The sequence below is a fragment of the Trifolium pratense genome, linkage group LG7 (genome assembly GCF_020283565.1).
Source record: "Trifolium pratense cultivar HEN17-A07 linkage group LG7, ARS_RC_1.1, whole genome shotgun sequence".
Classification (NCBI taxonomy): domain Eukaryota; kingdom Viridiplantae; phylum Streptophyta; class Magnoliopsida; order Fabales; family Fabaceae; genus Trifolium; species Trifolium pratense.
Window position 1 is genome coordinate 32,606,812 of NC_060065.1, and position 19,583 is coordinate 32,626,394.

At 32.5% G+C, this 19,583-nt stretch overlaps 4 protein-coding genes across 5 annotated transcripts; 1 reads left to right on the plus strand and 3 right to left on the minus strand.

Moving 5' to 3' along the window:
- Window positions 1-4,598: 4,598 nt before the first annotated feature.
- On the minus strand, window positions 4,599-5,459 carry LOC123897746 (putative lipid-binding protein AIR1). The gene has a single exon (XM_045948493.1). The coding sequence runs from the start codon at window positions 5,375-5,377 to the stop codon at window positions 4,964-4,966; it is 414 nt and encodes a 137-aa protein (XP_045804449.1). The 5' UTR covers window positions 5,378-5,459; the 3' UTR covers window positions 4,599-4,963.
- A 2,036-nt stretch (window positions 5,460-7,495) lies between these two features.
- LOC123899422 (trihelix transcription factor DF1-like) lies at window positions 7,496-9,857 on the minus strand. 2 transcript variants are annotated; one of them, XM_045950541.1, is made up of 2 exons: window positions 9,447-9,857; window positions 7,496-8,652 (listed from the first exon to the last, which is right to left on the minus strand). In XM_045950541.1, the coding sequence occupies exons 1-2, from the start codon at window positions 9,698-9,700 to the stop codon at window positions 7,752-7,754; spliced, it is 1,155 nt and encodes a 384-aa protein (XP_045806497.1). In that variant the 5' UTR covers window positions 9,701-9,857; the 3' UTR covers window positions 7,496-7,751. The 2 variants fall into 2 exon arrangements, with proteins under 2 accessions (XP_045806497.1, XP_045806496.1); XM_045950540.1 differs by having other exon boundaries at window positions 9,423-9,857.
- Window positions 9,858-11,515: 1,658 nt separating this feature from the next.
- On the plus strand, window positions 11,516-16,309 carry LOC123899327 (nudix hydrolase 2-like). Its single transcript, XM_045950435.1, has 9 exons — window positions 11,516-11,815; window positions 12,922-13,136; window positions 13,563-13,628; window positions 13,750-13,887; window positions 14,547-14,624; window positions 14,706-14,756; window positions 14,854-14,888; window positions 15,181-15,289; window positions 15,944-16,309. The coding sequence occupies exons 1-9, from the start codon at window positions 11,575-11,577 to the stop codon at window positions 16,139-16,141; spliced, it is 1,131 nt and encodes a 376-aa protein (XP_045806391.1). The 5' UTR covers window positions 11,516-11,574; the 3' UTR covers window positions 16,142-16,309.
- Window positions 16,310-17,677: 1,368 nt separating this feature from the next.
- On the minus strand, window positions 17,678-19,474 carry LOC123898205. Its single transcript, XM_045949102.1, has 2 exons — window positions 19,064-19,474; window positions 17,678-18,269 (listed from the first exon to the last, which is right to left on the minus strand). The coding sequence occupies exons 1-2, from the start codon at window positions 19,315-19,317 to the stop codon at window positions 18,173-18,175; spliced, it is 351 nt and encodes a 116-aa protein (XP_045805058.1). The 5' UTR covers window positions 19,318-19,474; the 3' UTR covers window positions 17,678-18,172.
- Window positions 19,475-19,583: the final 109 nt, after the last annotated feature.

A 19,583-nucleotide genomic window follows, 5' to 3' on the forward strand; every position in this document is an offset into this window, starting at 1 on the left:
TTTGCAAATAATGCAAAAATTCTTGGTTCTAATTTTCGATAAGTAATTAATTAGGCTTGATTGTGGTTGATGAATGAATTTAGAGAGGTGAGGTGCAATATTTATAAGTAAAATGTTTTGTTTTTGGTTCTGAACGGATCTCTTTGAATTGAAGTAATTAGGCCATTAATTAATTCCTAACTAACTATCTATATATCTATCAACACATTTTGCCTAATTAAGTTATGAGTTGTTTTATTTTATTTTTTGTGAGTTCAATTTAGTTATTTGGAACATCGCATTATATATATAAAAGTCGGGGTCCGAATTTCATAAACTCCACTTATTTATTTTAAGGGTATGTTTGTTCTACTAAAAAACAAATGACTGGACGGGACAACTCACTACAAGAAAATCAACAAGTTGCCTGTGACGGTTTTGGAAGGTATTTCATTTGCTGCGGTTTTGAACTGCCACCATACCCTTTAGCGACGGTTTATGTGTGGTCAAAACTCCTGAGTCGGCACTGTGTTTGGCGACAGTTTTGAAAACTGCTAGATAAACTGCCAAAAAAATGGGGCAAAGTTATGGTGCATACCCCAGATTGCTTAGCGCGCCCCCCGGATTTTTTAAAAAAAAATCTTTGATTAATTGAATTTTAGTTTATTGATTAGGGATAATTTTCAGAGTATTATGTATGGTTAAATGTTTTAGTAGTTAGTTTTAAACTAAAATCATGCCAAAACCATTTTGCTATGGAATGGTTTCAGAGATCTGTACTCCAAAACCATCTTGCTGTGGAATGGTTTCAGAAATATGTACTCCAAAACCATTAGATGTACTTAATCATGTCAAAATCATTTTGTTGTGGAATGGTTTCAGAGGATTAATTGTACTCCAAAATCAATTGATGTACTTAATAGTTTTTATGTTAATTGTGATAAATTAAACCATAATTACAGTACATGTTTTAGTATGTAATTTTAAATTAAAATATGGCTATATAATCATCCAGCACAATTAATTTAAAATTGGTTCTTATAGTATGTACATCAAAGGAACAAAGGTAATTATTTAATTGAAAATGGGGGCGCGCTAGAAATCTTGGGGGTGCACAGAAAAATATTGGGGGCGCGCTAGAAGAAAAGCTGGGGGACGAAAAAAATGGGGGGCACGCGAGAAAATATGGGGGGGCTAAGCAATTCTCATTATTTATGCATAGTGCATAAGAAAAAAGCTTATGCACCATAACCACTCCCTCGAAAATGTTTGCGTCGGTTCAAACCGTCGCAAATTTTTAAAAAAAAAAATATAGTAGAAAGCTTTTCGTTTAATTTGAATTTTTATCTTCGAGCTATCCTTTTATAAAATATTTTTTTTACCCTGTTTGATTTATAAACTGATTATGAGACTGAATAAAATATGCAAAATAAGGGATGGGACAAAAACAAAAAAAAAAATTCACACTGAATCACTGAACAACTTTTTGTCCATAGTACAATTATAAAAAAAAAAATAGTCATTTTATTTTCGAATATAAAAAATATTATTTCTCTATCTTTCTCCTATACAGGGTTATCTTATTTTGTCTAGTATTGTTATTGTTATATCTACTACTTATTATTTTGCGAATGAAACACCTAATTAATAATTAATTATAGTGTTAGTGACTACTTGGAAAAAAATTATAATGAGTTTTTTACTTTGAGTGAATTGCAACCATGTTTGCATCGGCTGCAAATCTTATATGTGCAAAGTTACGTTGAAAGGGACTCAAAAACAATACAAAAGAAAACAAAACAAGAAAATTAAAATAATTCCACGTAACCACCAGGGATGGATCCAAGAATCTATAAAACGGGGGGCCGGAATAACTGAATAATAAATATTAAATAAATAATAATCATAATAGTATTTAAATATATTCAATAAAAAATAAAAATACATCACATTGTTTATCTAAATTGTAGACGACATTGCTCTATATCATAAAATTCATCAACAACTGAATTTGTATTAAATTTTTTAGCAATTCTTCTCTCGGTGTAAATAATCACATAATTAGTTTGAAATTCATTTTCTATCTTGTTTCTCAACCTATTTTTCACAATCTTCATAGCAGAAAATAATCTCTCTCACTTGTAGCAAACAATCAGAACTAACTTAATTGAATTTAGACTTTAGTAGTGTATGATATATATTATCAAATATTTTAAAGTAAATTGTTATAATTACTATGCTGTGGGTACATGTTTTGCACCAAACGGTAGTTACTAATCTTTAAACACATCTCTCAAATATCAATTTATGTGTACATATGTATCAAGAACAAGTATATGAAAAAAATAAATACGACAAGAGGGGGGGGGGGGGGGGGGGGGGGGGGGGGGGGGGGCCTCAGCCCCTACTTGCCCCTCCTTATGTTCGTCCCTGGTAACCACATTACTTTCATTTAGGCATGGTAATGGGGCGGGGCGAGGACGGGTTTTGCCCTCCCAAACTCAAACCCATAAAGTTCGGATTTCCCCAAACCCATCCCAAATTCGAGCGGGGATAAAAATGATAACCTCATACCCAACGGGAATCGGGTATCCCCATTACGTCTCTTTCCACGTGAATTTAGATTATATTTTAGTATTTTTTTATTAAAAAAAGTTAAATGTCCAAAATTATTTTCTCTCAACAATATTTTTCTAAATAAATAAAAAAAATAGAGAAAATGGTTTGTTTAATACTCAAATTAAAATAAAAAATAAATATATAAACGTAATTTAAGAGATTGTTTAAGCGTTTATAATTTAAAAGATGTGAAATCTAATTTTTAGTATAAGCGGGGCGGGTTCGGAGACGGGTTCGGGGTGAGTATCAATGTACTCATTACCCGCCCCAAACTCATCTTTTGAAATCGGGGAAAACCCAAATCCGAACTCAAACTCAGTCAACTCGGGTTTTCCCCGTCAAAGCGGTATGGTTTGGATGGATACCCGCAAGTATGGATTTTATTATCATGCCTACTTTCGATATTTCATTTTTTAGCTTACTAGTTACTCTTGTAAAATATACTAGTATGGAGCTTGTGCCAAGCACGGGTATAACGCATTTTTTGAATATAAGTATTAAATTTATTTGTTGACTTAAATATAATTTTAGGCTATGTTTGGATTGATGGTACATAACGGAATGGAGCGGAATGGAATAAGATGGAATGGAGCGGAGCGGGATGGAATGGAGCATAAAATGTATTCCATTGTTTGGACATTTTGTATTCCATCCCATACACCCCAAATTGGAGGGGAAGAAAAATAAGAGAAAATGATGGAATGGGATGGAATCCATACCATCACATACCACTCCATTCCATTCATTTTTAAAGAATCCAAACAATGGAACTTCACTTCATACCACCACATACCACTCCATTCCATCTCATACCACCAATCCAAACAAAGCCTTAGTGCTCCGATTTTATAAAACTATGTGCCCATGTCGAGCATGAGAAATAAAATAACTATAAAATTTAAATAAGAAAAGTAATTGATGTCGTATGAAAAAGAGATATTTTGAGTTGATTTACAAAATTGTCCTTCATGATATGAAAAAAATAAATTGAAAAATTGAAAGAAGAGAGAGTAATAAATAGTTAAGGGTATAATAGAAAAAATAACATTAAATACTTCATTGGTAATATAAAGCGATATATATTAGTATAATTTTTTTCCCAAAATGACATATTGTAGTACGGAGGAAGTAAGTAATGATGATGGTGAGTTAGCTAGGTATCTACTTTAAATTCTTGTATTAGAACTTGCTCGAATCGTATCACTAACTTTCTTACCATTATCGTTATGGCTGAAAATCAGTGTCACAACGGATCACCATGTGCAATACTGCAAATCTTATTTGAAGGAATGGATATATGTGCGCGGTTATTATTCATATTTTAATTTTTGTCAATAATTTCATATTTTTATTAAATAGTTTAACAAAGAAGCCCTCTCTCTCTCAACTTTAATTTTATTTACTCTCTTTTTTCTTCTTCCTCATCTACTATACAGCAGAATGGTTTTAAGCCCTTTTTTTTTTGCCCCTTAATTAATCATTCATCTGTGTAGTTTTTTCTCTCATTTTATCTAAATAAGTAGTTTGATTTTTACATGGATTTGATTTTTCTTTCATGTTTTTTGTGATTTCGTCATTTGACTGGAGTGTGATTTCATTTATCGTCTTATTACAACATTGTTGGTTTTTTGTCTTGTTGCGATTTTCGCTTGATTAAGATTTACATATCAGTTTTGATCCATCATAGATTCAAGACTTAAATGTCAACGTTACAAATCTAAAGACATGGACATTTTGATTATTTTAATTTTCTCACATTTATAGCATTTTGGCGTTTTATACTATTATAATCAGTGTTGTGAAAATGTCAATTTTTATCAAAAAATCCTTTTACCTACAATTTTGTTTTGGTTCAAACCCGTCATTCTTGATGATGTAAAAAAGGCTAATTGATTTTAAATTTGACCATAAAATAAATAAAGTCGAATTAAATAACATTTTTATTAGAGATCAAATTTAAATATTTTCTGAACGAATCATCCTTACCTAAAAAAACAGACTTAAGAATCACAAAGTTTTATTTGTACCACACCTTTAATACAATAAAAAAAGCTGATGAGAAAGATGTATAATCTTCCATAGTGAAGATTAAGAAATCAAGAATTAATATGGTAAACAAGCACCAAAATAAAAACAAAAACAATTAAGCATAAAAATAATGCAAGCAAGAGGAACTGAAGAGTTAAGCCTGAAACAATCCTTGATCATGTTTTACTGTCTCGCAGTCGAACTTCAGATTATTAAGACTTCTTTCTCTTAAAAAAACGAAAACAGCCTTGAACGAACATGTGAATAAGAGTACGCAAATATTATATATGACAAACAACAAATGAAATTGTGGATATGGTGAAGATGAATTGATTTTCTAAGAGCATTGAAAACCAGAATTGTTCCTTCCACAATTGTTGAGAATGAGACTCAAAGAAATAGGAACATTAAGGTGAAGTCCAAGGACATTAGCTTTAAGGGCAGTGCAAAGACAAGCAGCTGCTTCAAGGTCAGCAAGACCTTGAATGAGTGAGCAACAAGGGAGTGTTGGTGGGGCCCCCACTTTCACCTTGACCAAATTCAACACTTTTGCACAAACACCTAACTTAAGTGCATTTATAGGACATGTACCCTTTGGAGAAGGGTCATAAGTTGGGTTAGGGATTGGGATTGTTGGGATTGTAGGGATAGTTGGGATGGTAGGGACTGTAGGGACATAATTGGCATTCACCATGATGAATGAAATGAGATTGAGACATAGGAAAAATGTAACATTAACCTTAAAAGCCATTTCACAAAACTAATTAGTATTAAACTAGAATGCTAATAGTTTGTGAATAGTGACTTATGGTTTGGTATTAATTTGAATGGTGAAAAAATTAGAGAAGTTAGGAGGGGATTTATATGTGTTTGGATTATGTAATATTAATTTTTAAATAATTTTTTTTACATAATTAATTTTTAAATAATTTAGTTAGGGAAACCCGTGAACACATAATGGGATTATAATTGAGATTAGAGATGCTTAATCAAGCTGGCACCCTGGCAAGGTAACACGAAATTCATATGATAGTTATATGAAATTTTGTTGTTTATAATAAAATCACTGTAGCATCAAATGTGAATAGTTGTTTTTTGGAAAATAGTAGTTGGATGGTGTTGACATAAATTATTTTTGTAAATAAAAGTTTATTAAAACTAGTACATGAATATCTCAAGTTATATATAAAGAAATCATAGCTTACAAATTTAAGCTAAATTAATCACATAAATCAAAAAGAAACTAGCTGGATCACTATCATGTTACAAAGAAGACAGAGTAACCATACCACTCAATGCCAAATTAATATTCAAGAGCTCTTAACTTTTGTTTTTACTCTTTAATCTAAAAATAATAATTTGTTTTTACTCATTTTTTTGTTTTTACTAATTTGATTCATGATGCACTGGTTTGCTGGATAATTGAGTTTTTCACAAGCCTCTAGTATTAGAGAGCTTCTTCTGCCTCCCCTAATACTTCTCGCACGCATTTTTAGTTTTCTATTCTATTTTTTCACTATTTAAATAGCGGACGTTATAAAAATGAGATATTTAAGAGGAAAAAAATACCCCTAACATGAATTTTTCAAGATCTTACATTGTCCGCTACTTAAATAATGAATTGGGTTCGCTACTTAAATAACGGAAGGAGTATTTTAATAATTATAAGGGGCGCACAAGAAAACTCAGGGGCCAAAAGAAGCTCTCTTAGTATTATCCAATCTTTATTTTTGGGCTCTCATTATTTATTAAAAATTATAATTTTTGTAGCCCGCATTTTGTCCTCACACTCGCATATTTTTTTAATTTCCTTAATATATGTTTTAAATTTTAATTATCTTTTATTTCACTGTCATTAATTTTATGGAACAAAAAATATATTCCTTAAATATAAAATTCGAGTTATTATTGATTTACTGAATGAAAAATTTGAAGTTATGTATTTACTGAATGAAAAAATTACTTCTATAAAGCTTTAAGGTGAGTTTTATTTCGAGTGAAATTTATAGAACATGTTTTTATTTTATTTTTTGTCAAATACCTTAAGGTGAATCATTGAAATAATCAGAGTTCGAATCTCAACTCTTGTATATGTAATGTGATGTCTCTACCAACCAACTGAGCTAGTTTACGGATATAAAACATGTTCTAAAAAAAATGGTTATATTAAACTCGGCTTCAAATTACGTTATGAACTGTCCAATCAAAATTAGACGGTTTAGATTTTTAGATAGTTTTTTATTTTGGCTTAATATTAAATTCTAAGGTGATATCCGAACCGTCCGATCATATGGCTAAAATTCCTGCATGACTCCACCTACCTTTAAATTTACTACCTTTAAATTTACTGAATCCAGCAAGAAAGATCAAGCAAAGTTGGGGGAATCATGAACGAGTACAATAAAGTACAATGGTTAAATGAGTATCAACATTTTTTTTCTGACTCAACTTTATGTTAAATTGATGTATTGATGTTATCATGAACAAGTACAATGAAGTACAATGGTTAAATGAGTATCAACATTTATTGAACCAACTTTATTTTTATCTTTTTGGTATTAACCTCCGGTTCCTAGAGAAGAGGCTATAGTAATCCGGAATTCGGCCGTGAGTTAAATAAAACCCGGTTAAGAAATTGTTTCACCCAGAAATCGAAACTTCATTTTACACACAAAAGATGTTTAAGAAAAATATCATCAATAGTTAAAATAAACTTTTATGTTACACACAAAGATGTTTAATGACCATAACTGACATACAAATATTCAATTTGGTTCTCTCTGTAGACAATTGCATTTGGTTCTTTCTCCAAACAATTGGTCTACTTACAAAACTGACCATTTAGTTAAACTTTCAGTACAAGAACGTCTGTAATTCAGGATGGTATATTGTCAAAAAAAAGTTCATTATTAAGGTGAATGCAAAAGAAAAATGACTAACTGTTTGCTTCTGCGTTTGCCGCATTTGTAGACGTGTGTTAATTTGAAGCTACAAATGTTAGCTTCTCATTTCCACAGCAAAAGAGACTTCAAACGGGCGGCTGCGGCAACACACCGCTGCACAACCAAACAAAGTTAAGTGATAATGAGAGTAGTGAAATGTTACATAGGCCATATTTATGATTATCAAATTTCACCCTGCTCCTTTTCTTCAGAAATGGAAACGTTGTTGGTAATGGTTAATGCATCTCCAAGGCTGTTGGAGTATCCATTTCTATACAGATTGTCCAATTCATTGAAGTAAGAACAAGTTTTACTATTTAGAGGCCGTTTCCTGCCACTTCCCACTGTCCTCTTATAGTACTTGTTGATGTTTTCCCATTTCTCCTTACACTTCTTCGCAGAACGATTGTATCCCCTGTCTCGCATTGCATCAGATATCTCCTCCCATATTGATGATCCTTTCGATCCCATATGACTGAACTTGTATTCCAATGCAGTTCTTACTGCTATGAGCGCTTGTACTTCCGCATCTGGCCATCTATTGTTACACGGTTCGCCGTTGAAATCTCTTTTGTTGTTGTTCACCACAACTGGCCATCTATTGTTACTCGGATCGCCGTTGAAATCTCTTTTGTTGTTGCTCAGCGCAACGTCACCCTCTTCTCTTTTTCCGCTTCCTTCAGCTGGCTGATAGATCTGAATTGCACGACTTAATAGTTTCTGGCTTTCTTCTTCTGGTTGAGGAATCTGAATTTCTTGACCTAATAGTTTCTGAATGTACGATATGAGGGCTAAGCTACGAGCCCTTTCTGCCGCTCTAGCTTCTTCGTCCTTCTTAATTCTTTCCATCTCCTCGCGCCTCCAAGCTTCTTCTCTTTGTATTCTTTCCTTTTCCTTCTTATCTATCATTTCCATCAATTCGTTATGCATCTGCTCTTGCTTTTCCATCACCGTCTTCACCAAATTTGATACAAAATCTTCAAGCTTTCTCGCCGTCTTTTTCCTTTTCTTTCTGGAGCCAAATTCTTTAGTACTTGCAGATGAATTTTCCGCATCGTCGTCATCATCATCATCCAAAGACGAACTGAAACGTCAAAAACTCAAACTCATGTTAGAATCGTTATAGTAAACGGAAATATTCCATAAAACCTATGTGTAGTAGGCAAAAAAAATCAGATCATAATTCCATTCAATATATCATTTCTTTCTCCAAAGTAGATATGTTACCTTATGAACTACTCTAAATGCTTCGATCCGAACTCTACACAGTCGAGAAATTCGACATTTACTACAGTTAAACAATCCAGACCGTCAAACCATTTGATATTGATTCAATGGTCTGAATTGTTTGACTGACATAAATGTTGTCGGCTTCTGGAACCGTATAAAATCCGAATCCAAACATTTACAATCAGCAAAGGAATCATATATAGCAGTATAATCAGTGATTAATTAAGTAAGCAACTTTCATGTTAATAACACAACATAAAAATTGACAAACTTGTTCTATTTCTCTACTCTTGTTTCATTAACATACAAATCTACAATGAAGAGAGTAAAATGCACAAGAATCATCTGCAACACAACACAAAACAAAACAAGTTCCATTTTTTTTTTTTACCCTAGTCACTTGTTATCACCACAAGTCACTTTTTTTCTATTCAATACAAAATAACAACTATAAAAAAGTGACTTATTTCTAACGTGCTTAATTGAACAAAGATATACAAATTCAAATAGAATTAACGAATTAAACAAAACAAACCTAATTTTATAATAATTAAATTTTTAAAATTAAGGAAAAGAGTAACAACTTTTTGAAGTGCGAAAAAAAAAAAGTAAAATTAACTTTACCAGCTTAGTGAGAAAAGAACTAACCCGGGTTCGAGGCCAGGAGGCAACTGAGAATGACCCGACCCGGATTCGGTCGGGTCTTGAGACTTGTTGGAAGGTTCTAGAGGGTGAGGGTTGGGAGGGGACTGAGAGTGAACGAGGTAACCAGGAGGAGGAGGGACGGACCTGATAGGGCGGAGTTTTTGGGGATTGTGGTGAGTGGAGAGGAGGCCGGCGGCGAAGAGAAGGTCACCGGAGTCGGGAAATGGAGCGACGTGTTCGGCGGCGAAGAGGTCCATGGTAAAAAAAAAGAGTGTTTGCGGCGTTAAGGGTTTTGAAGAGAGGTGAAACGATGGTTACTGGCTGGTAAGAAAATAGTAAAATGTGGTAATGCTTTTTATATTGTGTTAAAACATTTTGGTAAGTAAATTGGTACCTCACTATCACTTAGGTTGGTTCTCCTCTTCTTTTTTTGGGTACATACTTAGGTTAGTTCTAGTAGCACAGTATATGATGCACAAATTACATTTTTTTTTTTTATAGACGAAATGATAAAATCATTGAAAACTCACACACTCAAAGTAGAGTGATCAGAATTTGAACCTCAATCTTAACGTTTGACACTAACAATTTTGACATTTCTATCTGTTGAGCTAGGATTTGTGGACGCACAAATTACATTGTTAATAATTACATATTTGTGGATTTGTGGAATATATTGCACTATTCACACATATTGTTTCGACCATATTTTTCTACTAATAAATAAAAATAAATATTAACATATAAGATGTTGTTGGATTCGTCTCGATGATTATTTTTAAAATATCAAATTTTTATAGTATAATGAAATATTAATCGTTAAAGTTATGTATACGTGAAACAGTCAATTGTGTCACTCAATTTGGGACGGAGGGAGTAAATTAAAATTGAAAACGTCCGATCCCAAACTTTTGTTATCATGGCACTGTAAACTCTTGGTAAACCCGAGTTTGATTTCTACCTAGTTATAGTGAATTTTGACACCCAATAAATTTTCACACAACAATAAATAGTGAACCGAACTGAACAAAATAGTATTTCATTATGTCCTTAATATAAGAAAAAATCTATTTTTTAGATACATTGAAAAATTAATATATCTAATCTACTCTCTCCGGACAAAAATATAAGGGAAAAAACACTTCAAATTTTGGACACAAATATAAGCAAAAATCAACTACTTTTAAACTAATTAATACTACTATTCATAATATACCTTTATTTAATCATTTTACTTTTCAAAAGTTTATGTGATTTTCAAGGTATAAATCACTTTTCAAAAGGTAATATAGTAAACTTGATTCATGTTTTACATTAAATCAAGAAAATTAACTACACTTAACTAAATTTCTTAAACACTGCATAAACGTTATTTTTTCTTATATTTGTGTCCGGAGGGAGTATATTATTGACTAGATACATCAATATTTCAATGTATTTAAAAAGTGAATTATTTCTTATATTAAGAACCGAATGAAGTATAGGACAAAATTGTACCAAAAAAATAGAGAAATAATATATTTATATTAAAAAATCCTTGTTTTTGTTCGGTCTTTTATTACTCTCTCGGTACCACAATATATGTCACTTTGGGAAAAAAATTTGTACCACAATATATGTCGCTTTATATTACGAATGAAGCATTTAATGTTATTTTTCCTATTATACCCTTAACTATTTATTACTTTCTTTGCTTTCAATTCTTTCATTTATTTTTTCTATATCATAAATGAAGGACAATTTTGTAAATCAACTCATAATCTCTATTTTCTATACAACATTAACTACTTTTTTTAATATGTGTAAAAATTTCAAAACGAAATATATTGTGGTACGGAAGAGAGAAAGAGAGTACAGTACCTATTTTGTTCAAATCTATGACCTAGATGAATCATTAAAAAAACTCAAATTTAATTTTTAATAGAAGCAATTATTGACTGGATTTACTTATTTCACAACAATTACCGTTTTGTTACTCCCTATGTAGCAATGTAGCATCCACATATTGTCTACGTGGAACAATACCGGTGTTACCTTTTTGGTTTCCCACAATGACTATTCTATCCCATCACTGCCGTGTCCGTTCGTCCAATCCAATGTTACAGTTCCATCCCATTCCACTCCTCATTGAATGGAAAACACTTTTTCTGTTTCAAATTTTCAACCTCATTCATTCATTCATTCAATTTCTCAACCTTCAACTTCAAATCTTTGGCTTCACATTAACAACAACAACATCATCATCATCATCATGCTTAGATCGCTCCCAAAGCTCTCAATTATCTTCTCTTCAACCAACAATTCTCGTTTTCTTGTAAATGCTACTCAGCGTTTTATATTTTCATTCTCAACAACAACACCCGCTTCAAGAGGTAGTTTTCAATTTCAAATCAAACTTAAGCTATTTTAATTACTCACCTTGCATTTTCATCTTCAAATTATCACTAATTAAACTGAATTGGCACTCTAGGAAGCACAAACACCGGAGATGACACTGACACGTCTAGTCATCTACACTGTAATAATTTGAAAAAATTGAAGGAATTCAAAACTAGGTGTGTCGGTGTCGGTGTCTGTTAAGAATCATAGGATCACAGTGCCATAGATCATACACATAGGAGAGAAAGAAAGCATAGTCATACTGATGAGGTAAAAGTTCAAAAAATGTGTACATTAGTTTTATATTTATAGGACTCAATTAACTAACTAATTGAGTAACCAACCTCTAACTAATTACTAACTAACCTATTGATACCAACAGAATTGATACACTTTAATAGTGTCTGGCATGTGTCGGATACCAGAGATGTCTTTAATTTGAAGTGCCAATGTTACATAGATAGAATTTATATTTTTACAATTTTTACTCAAGGAGTTTGAACTCTAAGTTAAGAGTCTCACATTGGATGAGAGACGACCTGGTCATATGTTTATAAGTGAGTGAGGCAATTCTCACTTACAAGTTGGTTTTGTAGGGTTGAGGTAGGCCAAATTCAAAATTCTAAGACTGTCATTTGAGATTACATTTGGTGCTACATAGGTAGCATTAATAGTCATTTTACAATTGTCTTTGAAGGAATTTGAACTTTGTCGTTTAAGATTATAAGGTCAACTCTTGGCATTGAGCTGTCAGGTCATCGACTTTGAAACTGTATGGATCGAAATCACTCAATGTGCTAAATTGAAGGATAAAAAAAAGGAATTAAGCCTAAAAAGAATGGCATAACTGTAAAGTAAAAGCTTTTTTTTTTTTTTTTGTGCATAATGGTTTTTAAGTTTTGTAAGATTCAGTTTGAAATTACTAATTCAATCATCCATATGTGAAGACTTCTAATCTATATTTCTAGTAGATACTGTTTCCTTTCTATAAGCAATATTTTTTCAATGATTCTGTTCAAGTTTCTGTAAATTGCTAAAATTAATAGTGTTTTCTTTGTATAAGAATCTAATGTTTCTTTTTCTCACTTTTCTGTATTAGTTAAATTTGGAGTAACAGCCCGGGTTCCAATTCGATGCATGTCAACCTCACCAATTTCATCACAGACTACAGCAGAAGATCAAGTTCAACGGGTTAAACTACTAACCTCAACTGATGATAACTATGGCGGCGTTATTGTGGAATTGGATCAGCTTATGGATTCTACAGCATTCGTCTCAATTCTTAAAGCTTCAATTTTACACTGGAAGCAGCTGGTAGTTTTTCATAATAGTTTCTTACTAACTAATATTATCCTATAACTGATTGCATTCATTGATGAAATATACTAGTGAAATAATAGTAAATAGAAATAATGGGCTTTTTCCATGTACATCTATGCATATGATTAGCAACCCTAGTTTAGCAACTATGGTCTACCAGAAACGAAAGAAGAAAAAAAATCATTTTGAGCTTGCATTACCTTTCTGATTTAGTTATCGCGATAAGCTCAGGTTCTTGTTTAAAGTGATTATATTTGAAATGAATGTTAACTTTCCCAAAAAAATGTTTGAAACTAAGCTAATAAGCTTGCCACTTATGGACAACAAAACTTATGTATTTTTATCCTTACATATGTGCTGGGAATCTATAATCTGTCAGAAATTTGTTATTTCAGTTATTGAATCAACATTCTCTTGCAGGGCAAGAAAGGAGTTTGGATAAAATTACCTATCCATCTAGTCAGTCTTGCTGAAGCTTTAGTTAAGGTGAATCGGTTGCTTACCATATTGATAATGATTATGTTGAGAAATTTGATCAATGAAAATCAGATTCTACTAAAGTTTGTCATGTATCAACTTTATCGATTAAAAATTCTTTCTATGACAGGAAGGTTTTTGGTATCATCATGCAGAACCAAAATATTTAATGCTTGTGTATTGGATTCCTGAAAGTCCAAATACTATTCCTGCAAATGCCACACACAGGGTGGGCATTGGTTCATTTGTCATGAATGAAAAGCACGAGGTATTTCCTCGCTATTTAAATACTAAACCTTTATGTATTTCAACTTCATATTCAAGCTTGTAGTTAATTGATAGTACTGAGTTTGAGGGTTGTATCTTTAACAAATACAGTTTTCCTATCTTGTACCTTGATAAAATGACAATGTCATAATCTGGGATGAAAAACAACTTGCATGCATTTCGAGAACTAGTATATTTGGATCATTTAGGAAAACAAAAGAAAAAAAGAACCTTGCTTCTCCTTTATTCATAGTGTTAGATTTTTATATTGTGCCTAACTCATCCTTAAAAAACCGGCTTGTAAGGTTGAGGGGTACCACTCTTTATAAACTATAATTAGGCCTTATCTTTAATCAATTTGAGACTTAGTTTTTCCAATACACCCTCTCACGCCCAACACTATTTAAGGTTGAGGGGTACCACTCTTTATAAACTATAATCAGGCCTTATCTTTATTCAATGTTGGACTTGGTATTTCCAATACACCCTCTCACACCCAACACTATTGGGCTTCGTGCGTGGATATAAATGGTGGGTGGCCCGAAACGATAAGCTCTGATTCCATGTTAGATTTTTATATCTGTACTAATACAAATTCTCTAGATATTCATAGTTCTCTTGCAGCTAATATCTTGTTTTATTGTTATTCATTGATACAAGGTGCTAGTTGTTCGAGAAAATAGCGGACTATTTCAAGGAACTGGGGTCTGGAAATTCCCTACTGGAGTTGTTGATCAGGTAAATGTTGGATAGCTTTATCATTTTAGTATAAGATTATATGCTGTGTGTATATATAATCTACTTGTTTAACCTGTACAGGGAGAAGATATTTGTATAGCAGCAGTTAGAGAGGTCAAAGAAGAGACAGGAGTAAGTCATTATGATGCTGTACAATTACGTGTGGGCTAGTCCATGAAGTTTTTAGTTGCTCTAAGCCTGATAAATCTTGTTTCTTTCAATTTCATAGGTTGATTCAGAATTTATGGAAGTATTAGCATTCAGGTAGCATACTTGTATGAATATATTATCAATTCAGAAGTTCCAATGATTGAAAATGGAGACTCCAAATTGAAGGTAGAAGATTCAAATCTCATATCGACAATTTGACATGTCCATTTTTTGGCAATATCATTGTCTATGGGAGAATCCTTGCTTGGAACATATATATATTGCTAATTGTTCTTGATAAATTAGTAACCTATTAGTCCTTGGAAGTTTCATGGATTCTTGTCAGTGCAGCATTTAGATGACTGATTATTCTTTTCTCCTTTCATCTGAAATATCCGATCAACAGACAAAGTCATAACTCATTCTTTGAGAAGTCAGATTTATTCTTTTTGTGTATGTTGCGGCCGCTTTCTTCTGAGATCCAAGTGCAGAGGTTAGAGATAGAGGGTGCACAGGTACGTTAGTTTTAGTTCGAGGCTTCAAGCTAAGCAGTATTTCTGGTTTTTAAAATGTTCAATACTTATGAATCATAATTATATCACCATTTCTCTTCCTTCCTTGGTTAAGCCATCACATAATATTTTCCCCAAATTCTAAGATTGTATCGTAGACTCGTAGTCTATTTTAGATTCATTATTGGACCACCCTAATCTTAGGAAATCCTTTCATTACAAATTGGTGATGGAGTTTAATTAAGCCTAAAACCTAAAAAAAAATTGGTGGTTTAAGAAATGCATAAAACCTAAGATGGTATGATAGCTTTTCCCGATGTTTTAGATAGTGTTGAGCGTGAAAGGGGTCTTGAGAGGACCTGGATCCCCCATAGCAACTGCATGGTGTAGTAGCTTTGGGGACCGTTAGATCTACAGAGAGAAAACTTCTCTCACGAAATCTAACGGTCTTCACACCTGCTGCACCATCCAACTACTGCAGGGGCACCAAATTCGTTTTTGGGGTTGAGTTAGGAGTAGTCCAAGTTCTAATATTGTGCATGGTAAAACTCTCCTTTTCGACGGTGTTTTGCTTTATTACATACAAGTTTGACAGTATGTCATTATAATTTATAGCCAAATGCAGATATCAATTCTTCATATTATTCTTTACTGCAGTGGATGCCATTTGTGGAATACACAGCTCAGCCATTCATCCAAAAGAGTGATCTTTTGAAGTACATCAACGATATATGTTTGGCGAAGATTGATGGGAGATATTCTGGATATACTCCTGTATCTACATTATCAAACTTCTCTGAGCACAAGTTTTATTTGTACTTGAATGCTGGAGAATTGAAAGAGTCCAACTCTTGAAAAACATCACCAAAAGGTTAAACAACTAGATAGGATATTCAATCTTGGTTACATTGTAATGTTTTGATTCATTAAGTCAATAGTGCTGGTCTTCATCAGGTAAATTACATTGATTTACCATAAGTCATAAGTACTGGCTTTGTCATTTGAAAGCAATTGCAGTGATAATCAAGTTTAGTTTATGTTTAAGATGGTTAGAGAAAAGTTGAACAGTCAACAAAATACACATGGTCATTTTTATGGTAATGCATGATCTATTATAGTCTCTAATAATTTATATATAGTTTTTTAGTTTAGTCCTTAAAAAAATTATCCATTGTTGGACTCTACACTTTACAAAAATAGTGTGTTTTTAATCTCTGCAAAGGATTAAAAGCACATTATTATTTTTTATAAAATGTGTAGCCTAAAAATGAATACATTTTGTCCAGTGAGCGTAGCTTAGTTGGCAGAGATATTACATTATATATGCAGGGGGCCGGAGTTCGAATCCCGGTCATCCCACTTATCCACCACTAGTGGCTAGAAAATACATTTTATCTTGACAAAAAATGTATTATTTTTTTTTTTGTCATATTTAATAACTTAGACAAAAAAAATAAAAATGAATACATTTTTTTTGTGAGAATTATACTCGAAAGATTTACAATTTTATAGGAAATATAAACTTTTTTTATACTTAGGAAATACAAACATATTCTTTGCGTGTTTTTTTTCTTTTCCAAGTAGTTTAAATAGCTAGACTCTCTTAATAGCTACGAACTGAATTATTCTAACGGGTGTATTTCTTATATTTCTATAAAGTGAATAAGTGATATATTGAGTAGGATATTTTATTTTCAAAATTACATCATCATAATCATAAAATAAAAAATGCATTGGGTGAGAAACCAAAACAATTTGCAAGTGACACGTGACATAATCAAGGTTGAAAAACATTGTTTTAAAAGCTCTTCAAACAATTCATTGTTGTTAAGGGGGATTATAGGGTGGGAGGTCTCTCACTAATTAGTCATGTGTTTTGTGGATCGGATTGAATGTGTACGTGATATTATGGTGTACAGTCAGTATTATATTATTTTCTATTTTTTAAAAAAAGTTTACAATTTTTTCGGAAAAAAGTTTTCGATCTTTTTTGGGGAAAAATTTTTCGATTTTTTTTCGGAAAAAAGTTCCCAATTTTCGGAGGGAAATTTTGGATTTTAGATAAAAACAATTTCAGAGATTTTGTCTGAACAAAAAAGTTTCCGTTCTTTTTTCGGAAAAAAAGTTTCGATACAAACAGTTTTGATTCAATTCACATGACTCATCGGTGAGAGACCTATTATGGTCTCCCACACTAGAATCCGCCTGTTGATAATACTTAATAACACAATTCTTTTATTTATCATACTATTACATAGATGTGACACTTTTTGTGATGTTTTCCTATCAACTATCTTGCTACAAAAATTTGGACATACTTTCTACAGCAGTTGTCTAAGGTGGCATGTTTCAGATGGATTTGCCTTGTTATTTATTTGGACAACACATACATATGAGAATAAAATTATTAAATATAATCATCATATGCATGACACACAAATACAAACAGTTTTGATTCAATTCACATATACCGTAAGTGGTGCAAGTGAAGAAATATTCTTCACCTTTTCACCTATTTTCTATTAATTTTCAAAGCTAATTGTCCATTATGTTGACTAACTAACAATCAATGATTTAATTGAGATTATCTTCCATGTAAGCTAACTTGGACTTTTTTGTTTCCTTGCCTTTACATTTAGTTGAAGCATCGATAGATAAAGATGTTTTCTCTTCCCACCTCCCGTGAATCTTTTATATCCTTCAATATTTCAATTTTACTCTTGCTGAAAACTTTGGTTCGCAGAAACCGGATTTTTAGTAGTGCAAATTCAAAGTAAATTTCGGTTTTTAGAAACCGAAATTTGTTTTCAAGGCAAAAAAAACTTGGGTTTCTATAAACCGAAGTTTTTTCAAGGACAAAATTGGAAATTTAGGGGGATAAAAGATTCACAGGTGGTGGGGAGAGAAAAGATAATAGACAAATTCTTTAGTACTTGCAGATGAATTTTCCGCATCGTCGTCATCATCATCATCCAAAGACGAACTGAAACGTCAAAAACTCAAACTCATGTTAGAATCGTTATAGTAAACGGAAATATTCCATAAAACCTATGTGTAGTAGGCAAAAAAAATCAGATCATAATTCCATTCAATATATCATTTCTTTCTCCAAAGTAGATATGTTACCTTATGAACTACTCTAAATGCTTCGATCCGAACTCTACACAGTCGAGAAATTCGACATTTACTACAGTTAAACAATCCAGACCGTCAAACCATTTGATATTGATTCAATGGTCTGAATTGTTTGACTGACATAAATGTTGTCGGCTTCTGGAACCGTATAAAATCCGAATCCAAACATTTACAATCAGCAAAGGAATCATATATAGCAGTATAATCAGTGATTAATTAAGTAAGCAACTTTCATGTTAATAACACAACATAAAAATTGACAAACTTGTTCTATTTCTCTACTCTTGTTTCATTAACATACAAATCTACAATGAAGAGAGTAAAATGCACAAGAATCATCTGCAACACAACACAAAACAAAACAAGTTCCATTTTTTTTTTTTACCCTAGTCACTTGTTATCACCACAAGTCACTTTTTTTCTATTCAATACAAAATAACAACTATAAAAAAGTGACTTATTTCTAACGTGCTTAATTGAACAAAGATATACAAATTCAAATAGAATTAACGAATTAAACAAAACAAACCTAATTTTATAATAATTAAATTTTTAAAATTAAGGAAAAGAGTAACAACTTTTTGAAGTGCGAAAAAAAAAAAGTAAAATTAACTTTACCAGCTTAGTGAGAAAAGAACTAACCCGGGTTCGAGGCCAGGAGGCAACTGAGAATGACCCGACCCGGATTCGGTCGGGTCTTGAGACTTGTTGGAAGGTTCTAGAGGGTGAGGGTTGGGAGGGGACTGAGAGTGAACGAGGTAACCAGGAGGAGGAGGGACGGACCTGATAGGGCGGAGTTTTTGGGGATTGTGGTGAGTGGAGAGGAGGCCGGCGGCGAAGAGAAGGTCACCGGAGTCGGGAAATGGAGCGACGTGTTCGGCGGCGAAGAGGTCCATGGTAAAAAAAAAGAGTGTTTGCGGCGTTAAGGGTTTTGAAGAGAGGTGAAACGATGGTTACTGGCTGGTAAGAAAATAGTAAAATGTGGTAATGCTTTTTATATTGTGTTAAAACATTTTGGTAAGTAAATTGGTACCTCACTATCACTTAGGTTGGTTCTCCTCTTCTTTTTTTGGGTACATACTTAGGTTAGTTCTAGTAGCACAGTATATGATGCACAAATTACATTTTTTTTTTTTATAGACGAAATGATAAAATCATTGAA

Coding starts and splice junctions, on each gene's coding strand:
- LOC123899327 (XM_045950435.1), top strand. CDS start 11,575: ATGGAAAACACTTTTTCTGTTTCAAATTTTCAACCTCATTCATTCATT. Junction 13,888..14,546: donor TCATGAATGAAAAGCACGAG/GTATTTCCTCGC, acceptor CATTGATACAAG/GTGCTAGTTGTTCGAGAAAA. Junction 14,889..15,180: donor ATGGAAGTATTAGCATTCAG/GTAGCATACTTG, acceptor TCCGATCAACAG/ACAAAGTCATAACTCATTCT.
- LOC123899422 (XM_045950540.1), bottom strand. CDS start 9,700: ATGGACCTCTTCGCCGCCGAACACGTCGCTCCATTTCCCGACTCCGGT. Junction 8,653..9,422: donor GTTCTTTTCTCACTAAGCTG/GTAAAGTTAATT, acceptor TTGACGTTTCAG/TTCGTCTTTGGATGATGATG.
- LOC123898205 (XM_045949102.1), bottom strand. CDS start 19,317: ATGGACCTCTTCGCCGCCGAACACGTCGCTCCATTTCCCGACTCCGGT. Junction 18,270..19,063: donor CCTCCTGGCCTCGAACCCGG/GTTAGTTCTTTT, acceptor TTGACGTTTCAG/TTCGTCTTTGGATGATGATG.
- LOC123897746 (XM_045948493.1), bottom strand. CDS start 5,377: ATGGCTTTTAAGGTTAATGTTACATTTTTCCTATGTCTCAATCTCATT.